The sequence below is a fragment of the Dicentrarchus labrax genome, unplaced genomic scaffold (assembly GCF_905237075.1).
Source record: "Dicentrarchus labrax unplaced genomic scaffold, dlabrax2021, whole genome shotgun sequence".
Lineage (NCBI taxonomy): Eukaryota > Metazoa > Chordata > Actinopteri > Moronidae > Dicentrarchus > Dicentrarchus labrax.
The window spans coordinates 21,754,259-21,781,635 of record NW_026136704.1 but is presented as its reverse complement, the minus strand read 5'-3'; the positions used below and the strand labels follow the sequence as shown (position 1 = coordinate 21,781,635).

General features: G+C 43.0%; 1 protein-coding gene across 3 annotated transcripts in view; it reads left to right on the top strand.

Annotated features, from left to right (window-relative positions):
- schip1 (schwannomin interacting protein 1) overlaps window positions 1-27,377 on the top strand; it is a 202,976-nt gene that overhangs the window by 148,395 nt on the left and 27,204 nt on the right. Inside the window, exons 1-2 of one of the 3 annotated variants that reach the window (XM_051397850.1) lie at window positions 11,849-12,416; window positions 15,313-16,113. In XM_051397850.1, the coding sequence (XP_051253810.1) occupies window positions 12,408-12,416; window positions 15,313-16,113 (810 nt within the window). In that variant the 5' untranslated portion in view covers window positions 11,849-12,407. Of the gene's footprint in view, window positions 1-11,848; window positions 12,417-13,193; window positions 13,547-15,312; window positions 16,114-27,377 lie in introns of those variants that run through there. The other 2 variants (XM_051397849.1, XM_051397847.1) reach the window with 2 other exon arrangements.

Below are 27,377 nucleotides of genomic sequence, written 5' to 3'. Positions count from 1 at the left end.
TTTTTAGTGTCCCAAAAGAGCTGCAAATAGAGAAGTGTAAGAGGAAAAGAGGGGGTGATAAACAGAAGAGGGAGGGAAGAGAGGGACAAACTATCCCTACTTTTAGAGAAAGTACTGCATATGTTTTTCTTGTTGTTTCCTCTTTTCCTAATTACAGACTGTGATGTCTGGCAGAAGCAGGTAGAGACTGAAAGAAAACGTAAAAAGGGAGTATCGTAATTTGGCAAAGATGAAGGCATAGTGTTGCATCAACTGGTCTGAAACAAATATATAAATATTTGTGGATTATTCAGCACCTAGAGACACTCATTCCTACTGTGTTTTTCAAAAGACAGTTTCTATGCTTTTAGCACCACAAACCTAAACCCAATCACTGTCACTGTATTGGGTAACAGCAGAAATTTCAGAAAGGAATATCTGAAATACTGCTCATATATAACCAAAACTAGCTGCAGGGACAGATACCACTAGGGGTAAATGGAAGAATATGTGTTTTTGTAAGGTAGGGCAACTAAACCAAATTGGCTAGTCTGAACTGAGCTAAAGATTAATGGGTGATTGAGTACAGTATGTGTCATTTAAAAACTGCTTTTAAAGCCCCTGGTAGTCATCTGAGGGCACTGAGGGTTTCCACTCAAATGTTTTTAAGCACATAAGCACAAAATGTGCATAAAACAGGTGGATGGAAACACACAGTGATTATCACAACTGCTTTAAAACAAGTTTGAAACAAGTAATGTGGCTGGCTGAGAGGATAATCACTGATTACCACATGCTCAGAATTATATTCCACTCTCTCCCAAAACCTTTTTCACTTATTGTGTTGAATGTTGATAAATAATATAACAAGTGCTTGAATGCAGCTTACCAGGCTACCAAAATTGTGAGAAAGGTCCCCCCTCCTCATGCACAAACATGTACTGCATCAGTCTCTCTGTGTATTTGTGTGCAGCAGCTCGTGTGTTTACGCTCACTCAATCCTATTTCCTCTCATGACACGTCCACTCATACCAAGTCGGGGATACTTGTCTGAGGGGCATAGCTGTTGAATGGCAGTGCAGGGTTGTCATCGTCGCCACTGCAGAATCATTGGGTGACTGGCACACATATCTGGGATATGGCTCAGAGTGGCATAGTAACTGCGGCGGCGTATAATGGAGCGCCAGCAGCAGGTGAGGGTGCAGGATTGTGGATTTAGTCGCAGCGTTTTGGTTCCGCTGGAGGGGAGGAAGTCAGTTGGTGGTGGGAGAAATGCAAACCTGTCACACTTGTTTGAAGTCTGCTCTGCTTATCAGAGAGTTTTTTCCAGCTCACAGAACACACTCAGTCTGTCACTGTGCAGGACAGAGGAGAGGAGAGGAGAGGAGAGGAGAGAGAGGAGAGGAGAGAACAGAGGAAAGGAGAGAAGAGGAGAGGAGAGGAAATCATTAGTTATGGCACACACACACTGGATGCAGGGAAGGGATAATGGTATAATGGTTACAGTAGTGAGAGAGGAGGACAGCTGTGGAGCGATGGCAGTAAAAATGGAGATGGAGTGGTGGAGGGTTGGATGGCACCGGGGGAGCATTTCGGGCATAAGAATTCCTCTGTAGCCTCCCCCTGCTGCCAGCTTAGTGATAACATGCATGAGTAGACCTTAGGTGAAAGAAGATGGGAAGATGAGGAGAGAGGGAGGATGGAGAAAGCAGGGCAAAAATTGACAGATTGAAAGGAGCAAAGTGGTCTGAAAGCCTCCCACATCCTCCCTCCCTTCCATCCCCTCTGCTCCTCACAGGGGGGCCTGCTAAGGACGTTAGTGTCCATTAAAATTGCAGCATGTTTACATAAAACGAACACGGCCTTGTGCTGTCTTTACCTCCTACCTCATCTCACCCTCCTACATAACACAAATATGGACCATAATTCAGTTTATTTACCGATGAACAATCAATTCTTTCACATGTCAATTAACATACAGTTTAAAGCCTTTATCCTCCAACCAAGTGACATTGTACAGAACGTCCTCTCATAAACTCCCAGTGACCTGCCTTCTCTGTAAATTAGAACAATCTGAATCCATTTAAGTGCTGCAAATGGGGAAGCTCTTCTACATTACTTGCAGTTATTTTCCTGAGCTAGCATCGCCTTAAATGAAGCACAAAGTTGCAGAGTCATACACACACAAACACACATGCATACACACTATTCACCTATCAGCTACTATATTGATGTGCTACCCTGTTGTTTAGCTTTTGAATGATTCAACACACTCTATTGCAAGGTCCATTTGCTGTCTGATTCCTTTTGTCAGGGTAGTTTTCTCAATATTCTGCTGATGATCCCTCCCCCCGTCTCTGCCAGGGAGCTGCGGGCTTGATGCCCTCATGCCTATTTACCCTCTCTGCTGCTGCATACAGCAGCATACAGCAGCAGAGATGGCACATAGAGCCTAGAGGAGCGAGATGAAGAGAGACAGCAAATGTAGAATACAAAAGAGTAGAAAGGGAGAGGAATAGGGAGAGTGAAGATGAAAAAAGACGCATGTGTTTCATTCAGTAGCTAGGATGAAGGAGGAATGTGACAAATGAAAGGGAGCACATGAGTAGTTATAAGAGGGGGGGTGCTCATCATGATTGAGGTGATAAGACCCCCTCCAGGTGTACTTTGTGCCAAAATAGCCGAGGTGACATCCTCCCTCTTCAGTTCCAGGGGCTTTTGGCACTTCGTCTGACAGGGCATGGATCTCTGCAGGAGTGGCTGGTTACCATTATGGCTCTCTCAATGGTTCAGGCTGTATTGCCTTTTGTACATTATGGCTTTTCAGCAGAGAAAATGTTCCAACCTCCAGAGTAAGGTTTTCTGCAGGTGCCATTGGATGAATTTGTCTTATTTTAAAACAACAAAACCTACACACCGCTCTGGCTCAGCTTCATTTTAATCACAAATATTTCAGTTCTGCTGGATCTTATTCAAAGCATCTCTCTGATTATCTGCCTTGCCAGTCCACCTGCTTTTTAGTTAACATAGCAAAGCTGCGATGACCAAGCCATTGCCGGTGGGTCTGATATTTACCCCGGTCTCCCCAGAATGGTTTCATTAACAAATGACAGATGTAATTACAGAAATCAAACCATCGTTTCATACAAACTCTGGCAATCTATTCACTGATACTTCCATTATCCATGCTCTGTGGTTGTGGATTAGCTCTAATCATCACTGTTGTATTATATAATCCACTTGAAAAAGAAGGCTATTATGATTTAAACTGCTATAATCTGATCTCATTTCCTCCACTGTCTCCTCATTTACTTCATCATTTAGCTAATCTCTGAATGTGTCTTCTATCTGCACCAATATGGGGAGTGTGAATATGCTGCAATAAAATTAGACTGATTGGGAGTTAGTTTTCACTTCACTTATAGAAATATTTTCAGTACTACACTAAGGACAAGACCATCCAAATGTATATAAAGCCAAACCTTCCGTGAGTCCTGCAGCCAAAAAACTTTATGCTATCATTTGTAAGATGTAATTTGAAAGAAAGAAAACATTTGCTGAAGGTCTAGAAAAGAGGGGAACTGATAAATGCTGTATGGTAGATATGCTATTGTGACAGGGACCATTGACTGCACAATGGTTTCTTTTCAAGTGTCTGTGACCCCCTGTAGGAAAAGGGTTGTTAAAATGCTAAAAGCTGAAAGCCTGGTGAAAACAATTGTTACAAAGATCATTATTTATCCAGTTAGAGATAGAAAGTAACAAACACTGACATGATATCCAAAATACTGAGAAGAGTGGCAAATAAAATTGGATCTTCACCTTGAGAAGGACTGCACTTTTGGGAGACTAAATAACGTACTGTTAGGATTTTCAGATTAAAATATTATAGAAAAAGTTGGCCCTGATATCTTTTAAGGCAGAAAAAACAGTAGAAATTACTGTATATTTAATGCTGCATTTTTGGAGAGAGCAAGGGGGACAGTAAATGAGTTTGTGCATGTTATTTGGCTTGGGGTAATTATTTAGATTTGCATGCTTTTAAGAACCATGAAAACAATTAGATAGGCTATTAGTTGAAATGATACAAACAGCACTGATACTCCCCATACAAAAATACTATGATATTAGAGAAAAGGCAATACAATTCCTGTAAATTTAAAAGTTTATAGAAAAATTAAACCTGACCTCTATCAATGAAAGACATTACAGTATCAAGTATACACCACTTAAAAGATGATAATGAAGTCTAGTCTGGAATATTACTGAAGAATAAGTGTCATCGTCCACCAATTTACTCCCACAACATACAGAACTTAAAGAATGTGTTTGATAAATTCATATGGAAGAGTTGAATGAACATTTAACTGTATGAGTCAGTCACATGGTGATTCTTTGTAATTACTGTGATAAACAAAGCGAGCAACTATTACAGATTGTATGCTGTGCAATATGAATGAGTCAAACCAAATACATATCAGACAAGGAGAGCTCTTGGTTTAATACACAGTACATAGAATATACTCAAAAACATATTTTTATCTGAAATGCTGCGAAGGTCTTTGATTGAGTATCATATGACATCACATCACCATCACTAACCAGATGTATAAATGTAACCATAATCTTTCCAAAACTTTGACCAATTGTTTTAGTTGCCTAACCTTAACCCCTGTTGGAGTTGCCCTTGCAGAAAGACTTGCAGAATACTCTAAAATCTACAGTCTATTTGGAGATGGGGTTTCCATGTACTCCATAAAAACACAGCTGCTCTCTAACCTCATGACACACAACAACAAGATTGCTGTTGGAATGAAGGTGCAGTTATTCTGCTGCTGCTTGGTCTTTCTTTCTTGTTACTTCTGCAATGATGAGTTATGAGGCCACGTCTGAGTGTGATGCAGTAGCATCTCACACCTGGTCGTCCGGGAGGAATCAATAATTGATCTAGACAGTGTGCCACCACCTGCCAGGGTCCCTCAGGGTTCACACGCACACATGTATTACTAGGAAAAACGCACACGTTTTTTTCTCCTGTTACCGTAATGATCTATATACAACCAACTCAGGTATAAAATGGAGTTGTCACATCACAGCTGATCAGATGTCAGATTGAGCTTAACCTCGATAACACTGTGGTGACCTGGCAGACTACATAGCTGCATCCGAGGTCAAACGGTGCAAGCTGTAGATCATCAGTGGCTGTGTTGATGCTGGGCTGGTACTGAAACCTGCACACTACACGTTGATTTCCATGCCCTATTTTCTAGTAATTTCTCACAGATGTGTGCACGTAGGAAAAGGATTTGCTGAAGAGAGTCAACTCTTTTCATATCAGCCATCAAACCTTTTCCTTTTTTTCTATCTCATTCCTCCCTTCCTGGTTTAATTTGCTCCTTAAATCAACTCCCCTTGCCTGCCCTCTCTCTTTCCCCAATCTCTGGATGTTTAGTCGTTTATGAGAGAAGGTGGAAAACAGCAGGTGCGAGGCCTGCACAAAACACCAGAGAAGTGATCCAATTTGGTGTGGGCAGTAAATTGTGTGGACATCTGCGCACTGCAAGGCTTGGAGCTGAGCACAGGGCAGGGTGGATGCATATCTCTGCCTGGCCGTACTGCTGACAGGGCACAGAGACAGCCGTGGAGGGATGCCAGGCAGGGAGCAGGGAGAGAGCGAGAGAGACTGGGGATTGGGACCTGACACACTCTCAGAGTCTCCGTCTCTATATCTGACTCTTTAACCACCGTGGATGTTTTCTGCCGCGTTGCAGAAAGAGCTAGAGGGGAGGGTAATGAGGGGAAAGAGGAGTGAAAGGGAGAGAAAAAGAAGTCTGACCTAAAATTCATCCAGTTTGCGAGAGAAATTTGAAAATTAATAGAAAAGCTCTAGCATGACCTTTTCTATTAGAAACCTCCAGGTCTTTCGCCTGTGATTCATGAAAATAGTCTTCCGTAACCCTTACATCCAGTAACTCTGGCTGTAACATAACAACAACCTCCTTTGCTGCAAACTGCTATGCCTAAGCAGCTGCTACAGCCACAACTAGTGTAACAGCACACGGACCAGAGCCTGAATCTGTCCTCAGCCCCACAGGACGCCTCTCCAGGCTAGGCTAATTGAACAGATTACAAACCTTCCCTTCTTTCCCTCTAATTAGCATTAGTGTGCCGTGGACTAAATGGGTCTGGACTGGGTCTCGGCCCTCCACTCTTGCAGGTGATTAAGATCTCCTTCCACAGCAGTGACTCTGGTCATAACTTCATTAAAGACTTGGCTGACTTTTTCCAACTCTGCTCGTTCCAGTCTCCCCGAGGAGGGTCTGAATTTAGCTTCCCTGCGGTGTACAGATCTTTGATTGGATGTAACGTTCTTCTTATAGATTTCTCAGCTCCTAACTCATACAGAAAATGCTTCTGTTTTTTCATTTTGTTCACTACATAGATGAATATTGGTTTGGATGAATCATGCTTGTCATCATGATCATCGCCTCACTTGTAGCTGTAGTCTTAGAAACTTATTATTTTCATCAGCAATGCTCTTCCTTCTCCTCCTCTGTAATACCATTGCCTCCCCCTTCATCACATTTATCGCTGTTTGTTTTTCCCCTTCACTTTCTTTATGGTTATAGCCATATGTACATATTCTGGTCCTTTCTGTAATTGCTAGTTTGGATTTAAGGCTTCTTGGTGAATGTTTAGCTGTGTGAAATTCTGTCTACCACTGAACGATCCATTTAGCCTCTGTAAACCAAGCTAGATTAAATAAATTTGGGAAGTCTGAGTCTCTCCTCATTGGGCAACAAACTGTACACTACACACACTATACTGCAGAATGGAACCACGACGTGCTTCCCATTTAAATGAATCTAATAGCTGTGAGTGCTTGTATATACATTGGACAAGATGTTGCTCTCACAATTCATTTCACACTTCGTTAGGAAGCGAAATTGTTGGCTGGATATACAGTATAGAAGGGAAGATCAATATAATACAGCCAGGTATTAGAGGTGAAATCCAATGCAAGCGCTGGGGTTCGACTGATTGCGTAAACACAATTATAGAAACATGATACAAAGTTGCATGGTTATGCATCGTAGCATGTGAAGACATATGAGGCCCAAAAGTACATACACATGCCGGCCACACATGCATATAGTTGCCCTGGAAATGAAGAACACCCAGGAATTCTCACACACACACACACACACACACACACACACACTCCTCTTTGTTCCACTCCTCTTCACTCACCCAGTGGTTTGAATGGAGTAAATCATCATTGTGTTTAGGAAGGAGATGGATGGCCAGTCTCAATGGTTTGGCCACCCTTTCTATTTAGAACGACAGGTCAGTCAGCCAGTTAAGGATCCGACCTCTATTGTGGCCATCTGACATCTCTATTCATCATCGCACAGTCTGCATCCTGCCGCTGCTGTCTCGAGGCACAGGCTGCTTTGTGTGCAGCAAATGTGGGGGAAAAGGTGTATGTCCACATAGGGTTGGCAATACGTTATAATATACAATATGCCATACCTTTTATACTGTGATTTATCTCCTTTTATTACAATATCTCGGGGTTTATTAGGTCATTGTGGGGAATGTTGCAGGACTGCTTTATGGCAATATTGAATTTTTATATCATTTTCTGCATCAGTGTGTTGAAGTTCCTTTTATTTCGTCAGGTATTTAACCCTTATGTTCTGTTTGGGGTCCTGGAGACCCTCTTTAACAGTTCAAAAACATACTTAACATTGTTTTATTACCTGTATTTAACCTGGTTTCACACGAGGGTAAATACATGCTCTATATCTGTGATTGGCACTGACAGTACTCATATTCGATTTCTGTTCTCTAATTGACCCAAAATATTGTGTTGAACAAAATTAATTAATTTGTCCATGCATAGCCTATACAACAAATAAAACATAAAATATTTCCCTGTTTGCCGAAATAACAATGCTTTATGGTAATTTCCATATTTTGTCACATTAATCAAATGTGCAAGCCCAGTTTATGGCAAAGAGAAGGGTTACCGCCTCAATGCTTTTCTACATAATAGGTTTTAATGAGGTCAGAAGAAAAGAAAACAAGTATTTAAAGGGGGAAAATTGTAGATTTTTCAGTTATGATTGTTATTTTACAAATGCAGGGTCTGTGATACCCCGAACAATGTGGAAATAAACCATTGTCAACAAAGCACAAAGCTTGAATTTCTGGATTAGCTGAAACAGACATTCCCGTCTGGTTATTTGTCTATAAGTTTCTCAGTTGATCCAGAGAATGTATTATATCACGATATATACTGATATCACAGTTTAACACTGCACCGTATTCTGTCATCATTCCTATGCGCACACTTCTCAGAAAGGTTTTGGACCACTAATGTAAGTAGAATGAGTTTTTTGGTACAGTCTGGCCAAAACACAGTTCACTTACTGGCTTACAGAAGAAGTGAAGCCCTGTGATACTAAGGAGATTTATTTATTTAAAACTTCAACATGGTCAGGAAAATGTACCCAGGCTTTTCTAGTCTGTTATAGAAATCCTCTGCGGACAAGATTGAACAAGAGAAACACACAGGAACCTGCAGTGTTTCTCAGACAGTAATAGGTTGGTAAACGTTTACATTCTTCCATTTACCCTTACATGTAGGCATCTCTGTCTTGAAGCCTAGTACATAGGACCCCTCTTGGTATTCTGTAATAGATGGTAAGGGGTGTGTGTAGAAGCTAATGGAGTCATTTAAATAGTACAAGTGTTTAAGGGGATACATTAGAAAGGCGATTAAGTATAAAGATTTCTTTCATGACAGGCAGGATTGGGTTTTCTTTATCTGAAAAAGACATGGCGTGTTGAGAGACCTGGATGTTGAGTCTATTGTGTGGCCTCTTGTGGCCCCCTTGTCTGTCATAACCAGGCAGGACATTTCCCATCTGCAGGTCTCACCTTGTACCACAGTCATGTTTCTGATGCTTCATTTTCTGTCGTCTGGTCCAACTTGAGCCTTATTTCAAGGTGAGCTCTTCCCCTCGGCCCCTGAAAAGAGAGAGAGGGAGAGAGAAAAAGTGAGAGGGAGAATCCTCCAAGGTCACTTTCGGTGTCTCTCCGTTAGAGTTGGTGAGTTCCTGACAAGGCAGAGACAGTTTCAATTTCTCACCGACTGTCAGAAGCTCCCTGTTTTTTAAACGCCTGTGAGACAGATATAAGCAGAGGAAGATGTTGCCTGACTTTTTGGTATTATCTGAGGGGCATTCTTTTCTCCAGCCTTATCTCTCTGTCAGGAATGGGCCTTCAGTGATTCCTGCCAGATAGCTGCTGCGGATGTTAGGCAGGCAGATAGAGCAAAGCTTTCCCAGATACTGTAGATCTAGACCTGGCTGTTTTTCCACATGTTTCTGCCCCTCGGTGATTGGTAAATCCCACTGAATGGCAGTTTGACAGACACCGCACCTCTGCTTCTTAGTAGAGTGGGGGGAAAAAAACAAAAAAGAGAAGAGTGATTGCTCCGAGGTGCCTAAGGTGTTGCACAGTGAACTTTCTATAACCACATCTTCAATCAAAAGTACAGTAAAAGTCATCTTCTTCTTCCAGGTGTGATGAAGACATGGATCAGAGAGCTTTGATGTGACATATCATGGACGTCTTCATCTGGCCGTACTGACTTCCAGCTTGTTGCTGCTTTTATTGTTTTGTGAAACAATTCACTGAGGGGAAGGATGCCATGTCAAAACTGTTTTTAGAGGCTTTCACACTAAAGGGAAATGGAAACTTCAAAGAAAGCAAACTGTGTGTGTGCAAGAGTGACCTATACATTATTGGCCTCCTGTTGACAAGTTAATAATAAGTTAATTGCCTGGTGAGCATATGAACTTACAGTCCTCACATTCTCTCCAAGATAAAACCCCCAAAAGTAGCTTATCCTCCTTTAAGGCATTGAGCTAACTCCACAGCTCTTCACTTGACTTCACTATGACCGATTAATGTTTGGGGAATTGGGGAGGAAAAGCAGAGGGGGAGGAGTGGAGGGGCTGATAAGAGAGTTGAAAGCAGCGGTCGGGAATGGTGTGGTAGCAATAGACTGGACTCCTGCTGCCTCCCCTTTGGGGAGATCCCCACTAGTCCTGTCCCCACTGTATTGTAAGGAAAGGCTCAGCCAGGGGGCTTTGAAGTACTGCTCTGTTATTACATGGATGAACTCATTTGTGCTGCTATTATACAATCAACGCACCATGTCTGAAGACAACCCCCATCCTTCAAACAACTACAAATCTATGCTGCGCCCAGCCGGCCGTGCAGAGCTGACAAAGTTGCGACTTACTGAGAGATTCCCGACATCACTGGAGTACGACGCAGCGCTTTTGTATTTCTAAATGTTTGGCTTACCACTCAAGAGACGCAGACCTAGTTCCTAATCATAACACTTGTTATACAAATGCTTTGGAGTACGTTTTACTCCTGCTGTGGATGAGATTGGTTGATCATTGACATTTAACTTGATCTCCATGTTGAGATATGTAAAGTACCAGCTGTTGCAAAAGGAAACAGAATGTAACATGAAGATATCATGCCTTGTTGGTGTTAACCCCTCTTCTGCTCTGACACTGCAGCTGCCATCTGTGTGTATGTGTGTGTGTGTGTGTGTGTGTGTGTGTGTGTGTTAACTCATATGTCTACTATACAGTGTTTTCATCCAGCAAGAGCCATTTCCATGAAAGCAAATGACAGTTTACAAGATATTAGCACACAAATCTGCTATTTTCTTATTAATCAATTAACCAATTAAATGTCAAAATTCGTTCATTTATAAGAGCCCAAGGTGAGGTCTTAAATTGCTTTTGAAGTGGATCAAGTTTTTGCCCGACCAACCACATGCCATATAGAGTATATTTGAGAAGGTCAGGCAGCAGTTTCTTGCTTGAAAAGTAGATGAAATTATCCAATCAATTATCAAAATGTGAACCGATTAATTTTCTGCCAACTGAATAATGATTTAATCAACTCATAGTTTTAGCTTTACGTAAAACTGTATTTATTCCGTCTTTGTGAAGCTTATAGTGTTCAGTTGCTCAAATTGTTGAGATGGGTTGATAATAGTGATTTTTCAAGGCTGCTGTACTTATGCCGTTGTTTGGGTTGCATTGGAAAGGTCTAACATTCAAACATAAGAAAACTCTAGAAAGTATCGGCAGGTAAGGCAGGAGGTCAGTAGTGCTGAGGACGTTTAATGGTGTATAGATCCCTCTGTGCACTGTTGGGAATTCCTGCAGCTCTTTTAATCTAATATGGAAGTCTCTGAGCAATATGTGATATTTGATGTGTACGGCTTTGATGGTCAGCCTGCCCTTTGTGCTATGGCTGATTTTACAGAGGAACATCATATCTTTGTACAATAAAAAGTGACATTTTTAATATAACATTGTGTCCCAATTGTGCTTACCTTTAATGGCGTTTAGAACCGGCTTTCTGTGGTCACCTGCTATCAGACACAATATCAAACCAACCCTTCACATAGGTTAGATCTATTGCAGGGCTGTTGCATTGCAGTTGCACAGGTGTACCGTTAAACTTAAAATGATAGCCATTGTTTTAAATATGTGAGGCCAAATAGTAGCTATAACAACAGTATCCTTGATCTCCCTGAGGGTTTTTGTGCTCTGTGATAAAAAAAAATGTGGACATATTCTAAACTCAGGACACCATGGTATGTTTAATAATTCAGCCAGATAGTTTCCTCTCTCTCTCTCTCTCTCTCCCTGCCATTTGCAAGGTCAGTGGGTGCAGAAGGTTGGGCTTTAGTTGTGTTCTGTCGTCGTCACTTTCTCCTCAGAGCTGCAGGCTGCGACAGAGAGCCGGCTAGTGTAGAGAGAGAGAGAGAGAGAGAGAGAGAGAGAGAGAGAGAGAGAGAGAGAAAGAGAGCAGACACAAACCTGTGCCAGCCAGGGGAGCAGCAGCATGCTTGTTTTGCGCTTAGTTTTTAAGTCTTGTTTCTGGGCAATAGCTGAGTGATAACGACCGGGCTGGTTGTGTGGACGCTCTGAAACGTGCGCAAGCCCTCAATATAAGAGGACGCACTTTACTCAGAGCCTATTTTCCAGCTGACGTGGGAGCCAGAGAGTTGGTTGGGCATCTTTTCTGTCTGCCGGGGGAGGAGAGGAAAGACGCGGCGTTGACCTGCTGGGATTTTAAGACATCTACGTGATTATTCCCCCCCTTGGCTCTTCTCTTGGACAGACTACACACTCAGAGCGATGACTGTACTGAATTATCCACCGGGTCTCTGTAATCTATCCAGCGAAGCCAGCCCCACCACCACCACCACCCGCCCTTAAAATAAAGCTGCTGTAAAACAAGTCAGCACCATCGCCGTTGTCTAACAGCTGGGATTTACACTTTACAATGTCTTGAGACGCGACGGGGAAGCTACAAAGATGATGACAGTGAGTATCGGCTCGTTTAAACGGCACTGATGTTGCATCCAGGCCACTTTTAGCTCGTCTCCCGGGGGTGGGTTTCATTAAAGCAGACGGTGACTTTAATTTTGACCGATAATAGTGGATCGAAGGGGCGGGGGGATCAGTCTGGTCCCAACTGTAGTGGGTGTCATCCTCTGTGTGGTAGTGAGATATTGGGCGTTTCTGTCACCGCTGTTGCCGGGGGGATATCAGGTTCCTCCTGGGACTTTTTGGGAACATTACATCATATGAGTAGCCTATGACAAATTAAAGAAACGCACGAGTGTTACCCCCCCCCCATGTTTATCACCTGAATAATGTGTCTTTGCCAATCAAACGTGCCCCCTTTAAATAGGTTCTAGATCTGCTATACGTTGCCAGATGTAATCATGCAACTGTCATGCGTGCAGTAAATGCCACTTGGAGTGCGCTCGATGCACGCAAAGACTTGGGCGTATGCGATGATGTCCCCCCCCTTGCAAGCCACCCTGGAGAACGACGGGCAGAGTTGTGTGTGTGTGTGTGTGTGTGTGTGTGTCTGTGAGGGGTTAGTCTTTGACATAAATTAAACGCCCCCCAAACACCCGCCCGGCTGTGGGGTGGGGATCGGTGCAGCTGTCAATTTGCATGTATTTTGTGGCCAAATCCAGCCTGTATGGTCTGCCTGCGCTTCGGTTAATCCCACAGCGGATCAGCTTTACCGCTCCAGCCCTGCCGTCTTGCAGCGCCTTCCCCCTCTCTCTCTCTCTCTCTCTCTCTCTATCTCTATCTCATAAACAGACACTTTAAATGATTACATTATTTTTAATCGGGGCTCATGTGACCATCACCATGTATTGACGCGATAATATCTGGAAAACCAAACGCTATTTGGAGGCTGCACAACGCTTGGGGATCGGTGGCCGAGATTTTGAAAAACGCGATCGCAGCTCGGATACTCCGCTTCTACTTAGCGGTCTTTTTCCTACTTTGGAGAGGAAAACCCACCCCGCTTCCTGAATCCGTTTTTTCTTTTATAGTAGTTGAAGGGTGACAAAGCCAAGATGACAGGCTGGTTCACACACTACGGGGACTGGTGACCGCGCAGTGATCCAGCGCGTTTCATGAGCACGTCGGTAAGGTTGTCCTCTAGCTGTACTGATACATTCATATATTGTACCATAAAAATAACGAGCATCCATTCTACATTTGAAAGCCGAAATATTTCCTCTTTTCAAATTCGCATAATCGTGACCGGGGTCATTTTGCTGCAAAATACCGGCTCTCGGCGATTCCAGAGCATTAGGCCATAAGTAGGCTGGTCATGTCGTGTGTCCTTAAGTCCTCCCCTTCCAGTTGTAAACCTTACAGGGGCTCCTGGAGGTTTTTTTCATGTCAAGAACCCACAGAGTGTTGGAAATAGTCTCCAGGAACTGAATATGGGATTTTACATGTTATTACTGTCTAGACTTTGGGGTAGCAAGATAAATACAGCAATCATACGTTCTGGCACTGGGTTTAATTCATGAGGGAGTAAAACAATACTGACATTTAACTCTCCCTCTGAACACCCTGGAGGTCCCAACAGCCCAGTGGCAATGCAATATGTTACCAAAGCCGTGTTTTAACTATCTAATGACACCTTGCCATCATGTCAAGGGAAAAATTTGGCTTTTTTGCGGCCTGATTTGTGGAGCCAGTGTCGTCACCATCCCTGCAGCAGCTTCACTTAAATTCTCTTTGACCTGTTAGCATTTCATGGAGAAATGCAGGTTCCTCAGCATTAAGTGGCTTATGTCTCAACACTGCATCAGCAATTTGTGTATCTAGGCTCCAGGATGCTGAGTCATATTGCTTTGCCCAACATAGATCTTTTCTGCATTGTCCTTTGACGTCAACAGCCGGTGTTTGCACAGATGTGGTCTAGTAGCCATAACTCAGAAAGGCTTATTATCCTTATTAGGATTATACTCTATGTACTGGAGTTCCTCCCTCCTGTGTAAGAGGCAAAACTCCTCAAGTCCTCATGGCCTAAACCAGTAATCAGCAATCTTCATAATTAATTTCTTTTTCAGAGCAACTCATAATGTGGCTCACGTAGGAATGTGTCGTTAAATTCTCTTTGCCCTGAGAGAAATTTTGCTGCTCCTTGCTTTTCATTAACTTTTAAAAGTGGTGTGAGGCACTATAATAATGCGCTCCTGTGGAGAAAAGACTGATAACTCCGTAAGAGAAGGCTCAGGTCGGGTGGAGATTTGTGGAGGGTTGTAAACAACACGGACGTTTTCATTAGCTCTGAACTAATCAGTCAGGCAGTGATTGGGGCTCTGCGGGAGCATTACAGTCAAGGTTAGACACAATTCTGGACCCATCTGTCCATGTCACAGTTTTGTGTGTTGTGTATTGACATGTCAGTGTCACTCACGCTCACCCCTCATAACACCCTGCTTTGTCCCTGTGGTGCTGTGCAGATGTAGCAGTGGGTGGTGGGATATTATTCTGACACATCCAGCCACACGGACTCCGCCTTCGCTGTGTGTGTCAAGTGTTGCACAAGCCCACACACACATACACATTCACCAGTACAGAGGAATGTGCTATCAGCTAGCATAGTTTAATGAGACTGGAAGTCTTTGGGGCAGTGCTCTTGTACAGCAGAGGGCTGGATAAGAACTCCAAGAGAGACAGTGCCTCCATAATTCTGTGCAGAAAGGAAGTTCCTGCGGGACAGGAAGTGCTTTGTGGTTGCTGGTCTCAAACCACAACACTGGTGTGACTAATCTACACACTTCCCTAAATTCTCTTTTCATTCTCCTCTTGTCCTTCCCTCAATTTTCTTTCAGCTCTTTTAAACTCTTGTTTCTCAAGCTCACTCTTTTTCTCTGTTCCTTTGTCATTGCAGGATTACCGGGAGGATGGCATGGACTTGGGGAGTGATGCATCCAGTCGCTCCAGCTCAGAGTCCAACTCCAACAAGGTTACACCTTGCTCCCCTTCTCTTGACCTGGCCACTTTGGAGGACTACAAATCCTCCCCCTCTCTGGACCTGGTCACCTTAGAGGACTATGAGGAGGACGAGGACTACCAAGAGTATAAGAAGAAGGTGATAGAGGAGTGGGAGAGTGAGTATGGGGAGGACTACACTTCTCCACAGCCTCCTGGTCAGGAGGACGGCGGAGGAGGCGTTGTGGGGGTTGACGGCCTTGGCGAAGGCTACAGGAAGACAGTGAACAGTCGCAGCCTTGCTGAAGAATTCCAGGATGTGAAGACCGTCCCGCCCCTCCCGGCCCCCGGCGGACGCACTGCCACCTCAGTTGCAGCCGTCCCCGAGGAACTGAAACAGAACGGCAATCTGATTTTGCCCAGGAGCAACCAGCTCCACTCCCCCGGCACACCACAGGGGGGCACAGGGACTCCCAAGCTCAGCCACCGCAGCTCTAGTCAAGGCAGGGGGAGCCGTAGCACTGGCGGAGGTGGTGGTGGTGGTGGAGGTGGAGGAGGAGGAGGAGGAAGCAGCAGTGGAGGGACTGGGGGACGGATGGGGGGTTACAGAGAGGAGGAAGGTGTAGAGGAAGAGCCTCTGCCCACCATGGACTGGGCAGCCCTGGAGAGACACCTGGCTGGCCTACAGTGCAGAGAGCAGGAGAACCAGAACCTCAACCATAACCAGAACCACATCATGGGCAAGACCAACTACACTTCCGTAAGTGTCTAATGTTCCTGTTTTTTTCAGCCTTTTCTGCTTATGTGTGTCAAAGGTTATCTCACACATAATGTGTCTTAGTTTTCCCATGCTCTGGTGGGCATCTGTAATCCAGCAGCTATCCGTGTCAGATGGACCCTGGAAACACGAGGTTAGGTTAGCTGGAGTAAGGAAGAGGGATTAGTCGGCTAATGCAGCGCTAAGTTATGTGGCCCAGCTATAAACGTGACCATCGTGGAAGTCTGGGTACACTGATTCCTGAACCTTAGAGCAGGCAAAGTGGACTTTATCTCAGAAATGTAGGTATGTCATATTTGTCATAGTGAGCGCTAGCTTAGCAAATTATTGCTTGTTGCTGACCTTACAGTCTTGTATCTGTTTAACCTAGTTTAAAAAAAACCTTGATATCCTTTGTTGTGGCTATGTGGTGTTTCTACCAGAAGAGGTCAGTGTTGCATTGACATCGTACAGGGAGCTCAGTCATGCTTCACCAGCAGCTCCAGCAGTCAAGGCTTGTTATGATTCACTTAAAATCACATGACATCACTCAGTTCAAATCACACTCCCAGCCAGAGTTTTATGGTTTATTGTTAGTTTGTCTGTCCAAAAGGGTGTAGCTTTAAATATGTTTAGGGAGGAGCAGGAGAAAATTGTTTACAGCAGCCACAGTTTCAGTGCAGATACTTAGCTCTTGTGTCACTGAGCAAAAACTAAGCAAGGGCAAATGTGTGTTTGAGAAAGGGGGGATTGGTGTTCTCTTTTGGTATGCAAGCACCAAGACCTTTTCCTCAGTGCACACAGACAATGGCTGCAGCCAGTGCCATTGTGAGTGTGTTGTGTGTGTTGTGTGTCTTTGTTTGTCTGTCCTGGAGGCCCCCTCTGTCTCCCTGAGGCATGTCAGGAATGTAGCAGGAGAAGTGGGGGATGAGAGGAAGGAAGGAGGGAGGAAAGGACAAGAAGATGGTATCTTTAGGACGGAGCAGTTTGGAGGGGCCACGTGGCTCGTGTGTTTGTGTCAATGTTCATTACCTGCTGTCCATCTTGAACGAGAAGGTCACCTCCTGGTTCGCTTTAGCCTGGGAAAGTCTGTTCTCTCTCCTTGTCTCTCTCTTTCTCCCTCCCTAGGCGGTGGGCTGTGATATAATTGACCTTGGTGATGGAAAATCTCTTGAAAGACAGCCTCTGTCTCCACAGGCAGCCACGCCATGTTCTGCACACACACACTCACACACATGCTCTTAACCATTCTCAGTCTCTGCTGGTGTCTCACATGTGTGGACATGAAGGTACCATACACTAGGCCTGCTGTGGTAGATTGAGATAGTCTGGTCCTGATGGTGATAAAGTGCCACAGCTTCCAACTGTCTCTCCTATTACAAGGAAAAACCTACCCTCAGAAAAAAAAGATAGATAGATAAGAAATTGGAATTAGCCGTGTAATCCTACCCGAGCTCGGAGCAGAATAGATATAACCAAAAAGAGAGAGCATCCAGACAACCCCACCCTCTTATAATGATTTGAGTGCTCTTGCTTCTGTAGAGGGGTGCCTATCATATGGATCATATAAATACAATCTATTGCAGAGCTTCTGATGTGTGATTTGACCTCTTGGTGTCTTCAGTCCTGTCTCTGAGCTTCCGCATGCGGTAAAAGAGGACAATGCTACTACTGACCCTCTGTTAACCTGCGAACAAGAGCATAAAAGCAGTCAAGTGTCAATTTTGAACTGAGACATTCCCAAAAGACATTACCCGGTGTCATCAGGGGGCATCTGAGTTTCTTAAATCTTAAGCAGACACCCTGGAGGAAAGGGAGGCCTGTGCTTTTAAAAAGTTCTTAAATATTTAGTCATCCACTCAGGCGAGAAACACCAGCGAGATGATGCGTGTGTTCATGTATGGAGGGGTCTGTCTGTCTGGGATGCATGCTGGAGTCCAGAGGGACAGAGATATTCATGCTTCAGTAGAGCTTCAAAAGCATCTGTGCTTTCAGAAAGACAGGACACAGTGAAGCTCAAAGCTAATAATCTGTCGTGGTCGCTAAGTGCCTGAAGACTGGTTTAGCTGGTCTCCAGTCAGCTACAGTACACCACATACACACTTTTGGTTGTATATAAGAACATTTTAAAATATAGATCAGGTAATTGAGTAAATGAATCAACCAGATACACAGACAGGTCACATAGAGACAATCACAAGCATTGAGACCTCTTCCTTTTGTCTTGTCCACATCTCCATGGCAACACTGCCCTTTGCATTGTCTGGTCAAGGATAAGATTGGCTCATAGATGAGTCAACGGTGTTTAAAATTGACATTTTGGGAAATGTGTATCTTCACGTTTCTGCCATGAAACAAGACTCTTATGTACGGTAATTATGAACCATCAGCCAGCAGCAGATTACCCTAGCATAGCATAAAGACTAAAAACAGCTATCATGGCTCTATACAAAGGTAATAAAATTCATCTACCAGCACCCCTAAAACTCCCTAATTAACACTTAATCTAATGTTTGTTCAATCCGCACAAAAACTGAAGTGTAAACACAACAACTTCTGATGTTACACTGTGTTATGTGCCTGTTTCCTGTGTCGATTTTTACAGTCAAGCCAGATGTCAAACTATTCCTTTAGACTTAAAATAAACACACCTAGTGGAGTTAAATTGATCTTTCACCATGCAAATAACGTGTTTCGTAGTGTTGTGGGTCTACAATAGTTTGACAATGACACTAGTTTGTGCCATAAAAACCTTCACTTATCCTGCATGTTGTTTTTTATTTTTGTATCAGTGAACCAGTCCTATTGGCGCAGGTGTGTTTAGTTAGGGTGTGGTTTCTGGCTGCTGTAATCTCAGCATCTGCCTGCAGGCTGTGGGGTCAAGAGGATTCATGAGGATGAGGGTCATGCTGACCTGTTCAAATTTGTTTCTAATGAACTCTGGAGTCGCGTGGCAGAGAGGGGCCCACTGGGATCTCAAGAACACTAGGAGTAACACTACCCATAACCCTCCATTTAGCTCGGCACCCCTGAAAGATAAACAATAACATTATTCTTCCGAGTCAGTCTTGAGGTGAAAATGCCAGAGATGGGGGTCAGTCTACATGTATGGCTATCCATACTCAGAAATGTACCTGTGTTGTCTAAAGTGCATAGGGGAAAAGTATTAAACCCATGCCTACAGGCTATTTCTTTTTCAATCTGCACACACCCAGACTTACTCATACAATTTGAAAACACCCCATGGGCAAACTGTGGTTATAAAGATAGGGCCCATGCTGAAACCTGCAGCACCACTCCTACTTTAAAAGCGGAGAGAAGAGCTCTCTCTCTCTCTCTCTCTCTCTCTCTCTCTCTCTCTCTCTCTTACTCACACACACAAACGTACTGAACCTCTCCTAATCATGCCAGAGCATTTATTGCGTATGTGAGTGCATAGCTTCATACATTATCAAGCACTGAGCAAATTTGTCAAATAGCACGTAGACTCAAACACAACTTTGAGGCATATGTTCACACACTGACTCACTTATTCCTCATGACGTCTGTGAAATCCATAATATACATGTTCATATAGTACAGTACAAAGATTAAGCATATTGCCACCAATGCTCACATGTTCTCTTCATGCATTTAAAAAAGACCAGTCTTATATTTTGTCATTGTTTTAAAGGTGAACTCCACCACATTTACACACCTGGATCAATTTACTATGAAAACAGTTGTATGTTTTCTGTAGCTCTGAAGGAGATTTAAGTCTGAAAAAATTATGTAAAAGTTTTTACCAAAAGCCTGTGCAAAAAAATAAGATGCATGGAGTTTGGAAAGGTCTAATGACAAGACTATATCAAGTTGCTTTAAGGGATGTGTAGGATCCTTGTTTTAGTAATAAAAGTTAGCATAGGCCTGTCTATGCATTAATTTGAACCATCTTTTTTTATCAGTTTTCATTTTTTGCGAGTCAAAATTATGTCATTAATGTAATTAGAAGGTTACTACTTAACTTATGTTCCATGTTGGATTAGAAATTGTCTTTCTAAAAAAGTCTTAAAGTCTATCTGCTGTGTAAAAAGTTGGACAACTTCTAAATGTATAATCACAGAACAGATGTAACGAATTACTGTTTCCACCTGTCAGAGGAAGTAACAGGTCGATGAACATCTACTTAATAGGAAAGCGCTGCTCAAGCACACCATATCATATAAACAGGCCAGGAGCTGAACCGAATTGTAGAAGTGTGGAACGCTGTGCCCCAGAAAAGCACTCAAGGGCTGTAGAAAATAAAAAGATGAGAAAGAAGCAGAGAGAGGTTAGGAAAAAAATAGCAAAAGCAGAGAGAGGTTTGTCTGTTTCTCTCTCTCCAGTCTGTGCTCTGTGATTATGTACAAGTTCAGCAGTTGAACTGTGCTCACCACCCTCCACTAACAACCTAACAACTACCTTCTCCCAGGACTTTGCTGTGTAGAGGGCGAGGGCAGGACAAGGAAGAAATTGTAGGGTTTGTGAGGTCTTGAATGAATTTATAGTGGATATAAATAGGCACAAGTTGGGTCTTGCGTGGGGAAAACAAAGTAGGGAAGTCTGAATTTGGGAGAGAAGAAAAACTTTTGAGGTAGAGTGATAGGTGGGTTCAAAAAGAACCTGTGGAGGAGGAGGGAGATGAAAGAAGGTTCGTGGGGCCAGAGTTGTGGTTTAAGCGAGACAAAAAGGCGGAAAGATTGAGGAGTAGATAGTCAACGTATATGGGTTAGAAGTCGGAGGAGGCTTCAGAGATGGGGGGGGCAGGGCTTTTGCCAGGTGTGGAGAGTGCTCTCTGAAGCTCTGAAGTCTGGTTCAGCCCCCTAGGCTTAACTACGGTTCCTCGTGTGTGCGTGTCTGTGCCGGTACACGCTGAAACACGCCCGGCCCTCTGCACACCATAGCTCACACACACTCTCCTTACACACACTGCTTCTGCTTTAGAGTTGAGCAGTTTTCTGTCTCCTGTTAGTCCACACATGCACGCACTCACCTCACTAAATCACAAAGGATATCTTTTTCATGGTATCCTGACAGTCTGCCAGTGTTGGTAGATATTTTTTTCCCCTTTTCTTTTTTTTTTAATCTGTGGAGTATTTTTCATCTCAGCTTAACCTTGGATTCCTCACAGCAAGTCGGGCACTTAACTCAGGTAAAGCAGAATGTGACCTCTTGTAAAATGTGTAGAAGTGTGCTTTCTCTCTGGTTTCAACATTGCATGTACATCTGATGTGGTTGTAGTCAAAACTTCAGAAAGTACGGACACAAAGGTGGATAAATTGTTTGGCAAAAGCCTCCAAATATAATTATAGCCAGGGGCACTACATTCCTCTTCTGTGACATATTGCCTTTAGAGTTTGGATGTAACAGAAAAGTGAAATATGTGGAGAATGGAACATAAAGTTGCATCTCAGTTTACTCAAAGCTACGTTCTGTGTGACCCTTTAACAAAGAGCAGGTTCACAGTGGCTGACCATATGTGGGTTGCTACTTGGCAAAGAAAGAATATTGTCAAATATGCAGTTCACGTGTATTTGAATCCTGTTTTAAATAAGCAAAGCTTTGTGCCATACACCTGTTTTGAATGATCCTTTACCTTGAGGTGCAGAGAAAGTTTGCGACACACCAAGCCGTGCTCAAAGAATCTTTGTTGTCCATGGATACCTTGTGTCACCTCAGGTCTTCTGTTGACATTTACACACACACACCACAAAGATGTTAACTGACTGGCGACTGCATGCACATACAATACTTTATGCATGTGCACCTGCATGGAGGAAACAAGGAGGCTGTCAAAGACAAACAAAACAAACCAGTAAATTGGTTTAAAGGGTCTTGTTTTACATTGACAATAAGTCAGATAAGAAGTTGCTGCTTCCACTGTAATGGTTTGCTTGGCACTGGCCTATGGTCTTTTGCTTGTAGAAGAAAGAAAAGAAAAGAACAACCTTAAATGGGTAAAATCAGATTCCCATGACTGAACCGCCGGTCACTTAACTCTCTCAGATCAACATGCTCATTCAGCTAAATGTGCCTGATCTGCTTGGTGTGCCAGATAGCAAAGATATATGTAGTACTGTAGTGTTTTTCACTGAGGAGCCCACCATTGACTCCTTGCCTTTCAACTGTGGTTGATGATTTGTCTGGCGGTGTGTCCATCTGCACACACTAGGGTTGCATCGGTAGGAGATTTTCACAGTACAATAACTGTCTGAGAAAATCACAGTAGAATGACATATGGTATTACACAATTATTATTATTATTATTATTATTATTATTATTATTATTATTATCAGTTACAATGATCCTTGAAAGGAATGAAAACAGAGGGGTTTTTTTGGGTTGAAAAAACTGCTTTATTATAAGTTAACAAAATATTGTGTCCTATATTTTAACACTAATACACTAATATTCAATACTGTAGATTAGCAAATGTACATGGTATGGTACATGGTTATTGATGGTTATCAATTTTCATACTACAGTATTCCATGGTATTGGTATACCTCTACAACCCTAGCACACACAAAATCAAAATTTTTACCATTTGGATTAGCCCGCTGGCTAGTGTGTTCTGTCATAATGTTCTACCTGCAGATTTTACATGCAAACTGTAACCAGGGGAAACACAAACATCCAAGAAAAAGCACAGGTTATCAAGTTCAAGTCTCATGGACAGCCTCAACAGGAGTGGCACTGTCTAAACTGCTCTTATCTGGTGTCAAAGTACAATTTAATCAGCTGTCTTATAATCTCTCCTCGTCTACACAGGTAAACATGCAAACCTATTTGTATTGATGAATAATAATGACTCTGCAGGTGTAGATGAACTGTCAAAGACAGACAAGTTTCCTGTTTGGGCACTTGAGGTGAAGGGTTATGAAGGATTTTACCTTAACTACCATGTTTAGTGATTCAGAGTCATGTCACCAAGGCAAGCTGGCTGCGTTGTGGGTGAATCAGATAGAGATGATGCTATCATTTGCGATGACATAATGTTTCAGGTGGGAAGAGGTTGCCTACAGTTATACATTCCACTACTGTTTGTTTGGTTGATCATCCTGATTGATACACAAAAAGTCACACAAACACACCCTTCCTCTGAATTACCATTAACCATGATTCACCAAAGTCTGAGAGTCAGAGTCAGGATGTGTTACCTGCCATGGAAGTCAGCTTAGGCTCATAACAAGTCTTAAACTTATTTTACTACACAGTTGCACATCCCCACCTTCTTCTTTTCTTCTTCCTTTTTTCCAGACATCCCCTGTCCTTCACTACCATTCCCACTCCTGTTCCCTGCTAATTGTCCTCTTCCTCAAGCTGTCAGGAAGCATTATAGCCTAATGTTCTCACACTGCCAAAATACAGCAGGAGACCATTTTCCACCCTCAGCCTGGCTCCCCCTCTCCACCCTATGAAAACTATCAAAGAGGGGCGCAGGCCGTGAGTGGCAGAGCGTGCTGTGGAGGAAATGGGGATTTATGTAGCAATACAGGAGACGGCCTCTAATGTTATAACTTCATGTCAGTCCTCATAGTGCGCAGTCACTACAGTCAAACACACACGTACAAGCACACAGTCGCACACAGACCGGATTTATAAGCTAGAACGGGGCAGAAGGAGATTAAGAAAAACAAGCTTTATTGCAAGAAGGCAACGAAAAGAGTGAGAACTGGAAAATGAGAAAGCAGTGAAGGATTTTAAACTCATATCCATGACCTTTCCTGTCTCTTGTCAGAGGAATAAAGAGTTGAGTCTGACACACAAACACTGTCGCCTGTGTTTGTGGTGAGTGTGTGTGTGCTTGCGTGTGCTCATTTGGGTGGAGCTGAAACATGAAACACTGGTCTTCTCTGCTCCAAATTATAGTGTGTGTGTGTGTGTGTGTGTGTGTGTGTGTGTGTGTGTGTGTGTGTGTGTGTGTGTGTGTGTGTGTGTGTGTGTGTGTGTGAAGCGGGCTGTGAACTCGGTCTGTTTATATCAGGCTAAAAATACAAGGCATGTTTAAATCACCCACACAGACCCTAACAAAACAAGGGTATTTTTGCCTCCATGTTTTTGACTCTGTTAACTAAGCTGTGAGTCTGTCCATGTGACCGAGTGTGTATTTGTGTGTGGGGGTGTGTGTGTGGGTGTGTGTGTGTGTGTGTGTGAGAGAGAGAGAGAGCGAGAGAGAGAGACAGACTTTGTGCCAGGTCATGCAGAGAGCTTCATCTGTTGCTGTAACAGAGCACTTTTATGTCCTCACATACCCATAATAACACCAGAATAATCATTCCACCAGACTAAAGTATGGCTGCAGCTAGCAAGTATTTTCTTAGTGAATCACAATCCCTTTCCTTAAGCCTGAGATGACATCTTCATATTGCTTTTTTTGTCCATTTTTGTCCCAAAAATCTACAATGACTCAAGACAAACAAAGGCATCAGAAGCTAAAAAGAGGGAATGTTTGGCATTTTTGCTTGTAAAATTTAAAATTATTAACCAATTATCAAAATAGATGTTAATTACTTTAATTTTAATTATTAACCTAGGCCTAAGAGTTCATGTTATTATTATAATTAATCTGCCAGTAATATTCTTGATTAATTAGTCATTTTGGTATAAAAAATCTTCTTCATAATCACAATATTTCATTTTGTCCAACCAACAGATTAAAACCCAAAGATATTCAGTTTACAGTGGTACATAAACAGGTAAAAGCAGCAAATATTCATATTTGAAAAGGAATCTGAGAATTTATTGCATTTTGCATGACTAATTGTTTCAGAAAGTCAGTTATTTTCCACATTTTCATGATTTCCTCTTTGCTTTCCCCGATTCTTTTCATCTGTAGTCAAGACAACAAGAAGCATTTTAAAAAATCTAGTCCGTCTCAGCTACTTATTATTCACTGTGATTCACAACTCCTGCTTCTTAATAGACTTTGTCATTGCACAAGTGTAATTGGTGGTCAGTTAGTCATTTACTCAGTCGGTATACAAATTTGTTGACGCATTTAAAAATGTGAAGCAAATATTAATACAGCCTGGTGGTCACAGCATGCTCAGTCTTTCCACCACCAACTGTAGACAGTCCTCATTAGAACAACCTCTGGTGGCTGATCATAAGATTGAGCACACACACACGCACACATGCACTCCTTGGCCTTCCACATCAGTTCCTCCCTGTCAGAGCGAGCTCATTACCGCCAGAATCTGGCCCTCACACTGAGCCAACCTGCTTTGCTATGCAGTGTTTTTACACTGGCACAAAATGTCAGCTCTCTAAAAGCATCTGTGCTCCCCTCTTCCTGCTGCGAAGGAGAAGGGAGGCCGAGGAACAGAAAGAGAAGGGAAGGAGGAGGAAGATGGAGAAAAGTGGTGAAAAGAAACCAAATGTAGCTACACTGAAAGGCCAGAGAGAAAGAGGAAGGAGGGGGTAGATGGCAAGGAGTCTAAAAAGAGAGAGGGCAAGCTGTTTGTCAGAGAAAGGGAGGCGGCGTCACAGCATGACTGTGAGTCCTGTTTTTTCCATGAGCTGTACAGAGTGTTACGGGGCATTATTTACCACCTACATTATCATTTCCAGCGCTCGCTGTATCCCACTAGTAGAGTGAGTGTTTATTCACCCTGTTATCAGCGACTTATGATTAGGTATTCGTTATTTCTGTTAGCATCTATAAATATGCCCACATAGCAGAGTTAAATACACAGAGCCCCACATGAGTAGTGTTTTGATGTGGAGGAAAACAAGGATGAGACGAGCTGCTCCAGTGCTCGGTGTACACTACTACAGCACACCCTCACAGCGAGAGTGACACACATAACAGCAATTTCTCCTGCTCTGTGCAGACGTGAATAACATACTGCCGTTGAAGTTTGCCATGAGAATCAGCATACAGCTATATTTTAATGGAACTTGGCTTTTGGTCCTTTGATTTATACCACCCAGATGAATAACTCATAATCTGGCCAATGCGTGGGTGGCTAAACTGCAGTCTGCCTGCCTGTTGTCTCCTCCTGTCTCCAGTTAATAATCTTTGCTCGGAATCTTTTTAGTGCCAATTTAGGCCACTTACATAATCACGGTTATTGGCGTTTCCTTTTGCTGTTCAACATGACTAAAATATCATTTGAGATTCAGGGGCTACGCTCTATACAGTCTTGGTAGTGTCAGATATTGTTTTCTTTTCTAGTGTGGATAAAGAGTGGCTGTCTCTGTCTCCACCTGTGCTATGACTCAGATTGTAACCTTGACAACCATGTGAAGGTCAGCGGGGGGTGTCTTCGGAGTGACTGCTGCCATGGTGATAGAGGAGAGAAAGGGGGTTGCTGTTGCGTCTTGTATCAAAGCATGGCTCACAGATGTTGGACATCAAAGTTTTTGCTCCTGTGTACGTGTGCACTTGCCTAAGTGTGCGTGTGCATCCGAAAGTGAAATCAGTCCAATGTGAGGAAGAACCATCAGGCTTTAATGCATCTGAAACTGTAAAGATCTTAATACAGGAGCTCATAACATCGCTGACTACTACATGGAATTGGCTTCTATTTTGATGTTGTTCCCTCTTTAAGCCTATAGACCCACTTAAGACTTGATTATAATTGTATAATATAAATGCACCCACTTTTGGAAAAGCGTTCATAGTGTTGTACTTGTTTGTACACACGGAAGGTAAAGAAAGTACAGTAGTTGTGTGGTGAGCAAAAAATAAAGTTTGCGGGCGCCCGGTTAGCTCAGTGGGTGGAGCTGGCGACCCATGTACCGAGGCTGAGTCCTTGCTGCAGCAGCCCAGGGTTTGAATCCGACCTGTGGCCCTTTGCTGCGTGTCATCCCCTCTCTCTCTGCCCCCCTTTCCTATCTGTCTTCAGCTGTCACTGTAATAAAGGCAATAAAAAGTTAAAAAAAATACTTTGAGAAAAATAAAAATAAAGTTTGCCAAAAAGCCTTTAACAAACACAGGACTTTGACCCAGGAGCCTATTGTCCTTGACTCATGTGAAACTAATGTAACATATCCAGCAGAAACACAGCAACATGACATTGAATTGGAGAAAAGATCCCTTCGACATGCTATATGTATGACTCTCTTCACCAGCCTCTTTTTAATCCCTCTGCTATTTGTTGCTTGGCTTTACTGTGTTCCCCCTACTTACTGTATGCCTATAAACTCAGCATAAGCTTAAGACTGCTTTTACAAGACCCAGTCGGTAGCGTTCATTGTAAGACAGACAAGTTTACCACAGGTCAATGTCATGCACAGATAA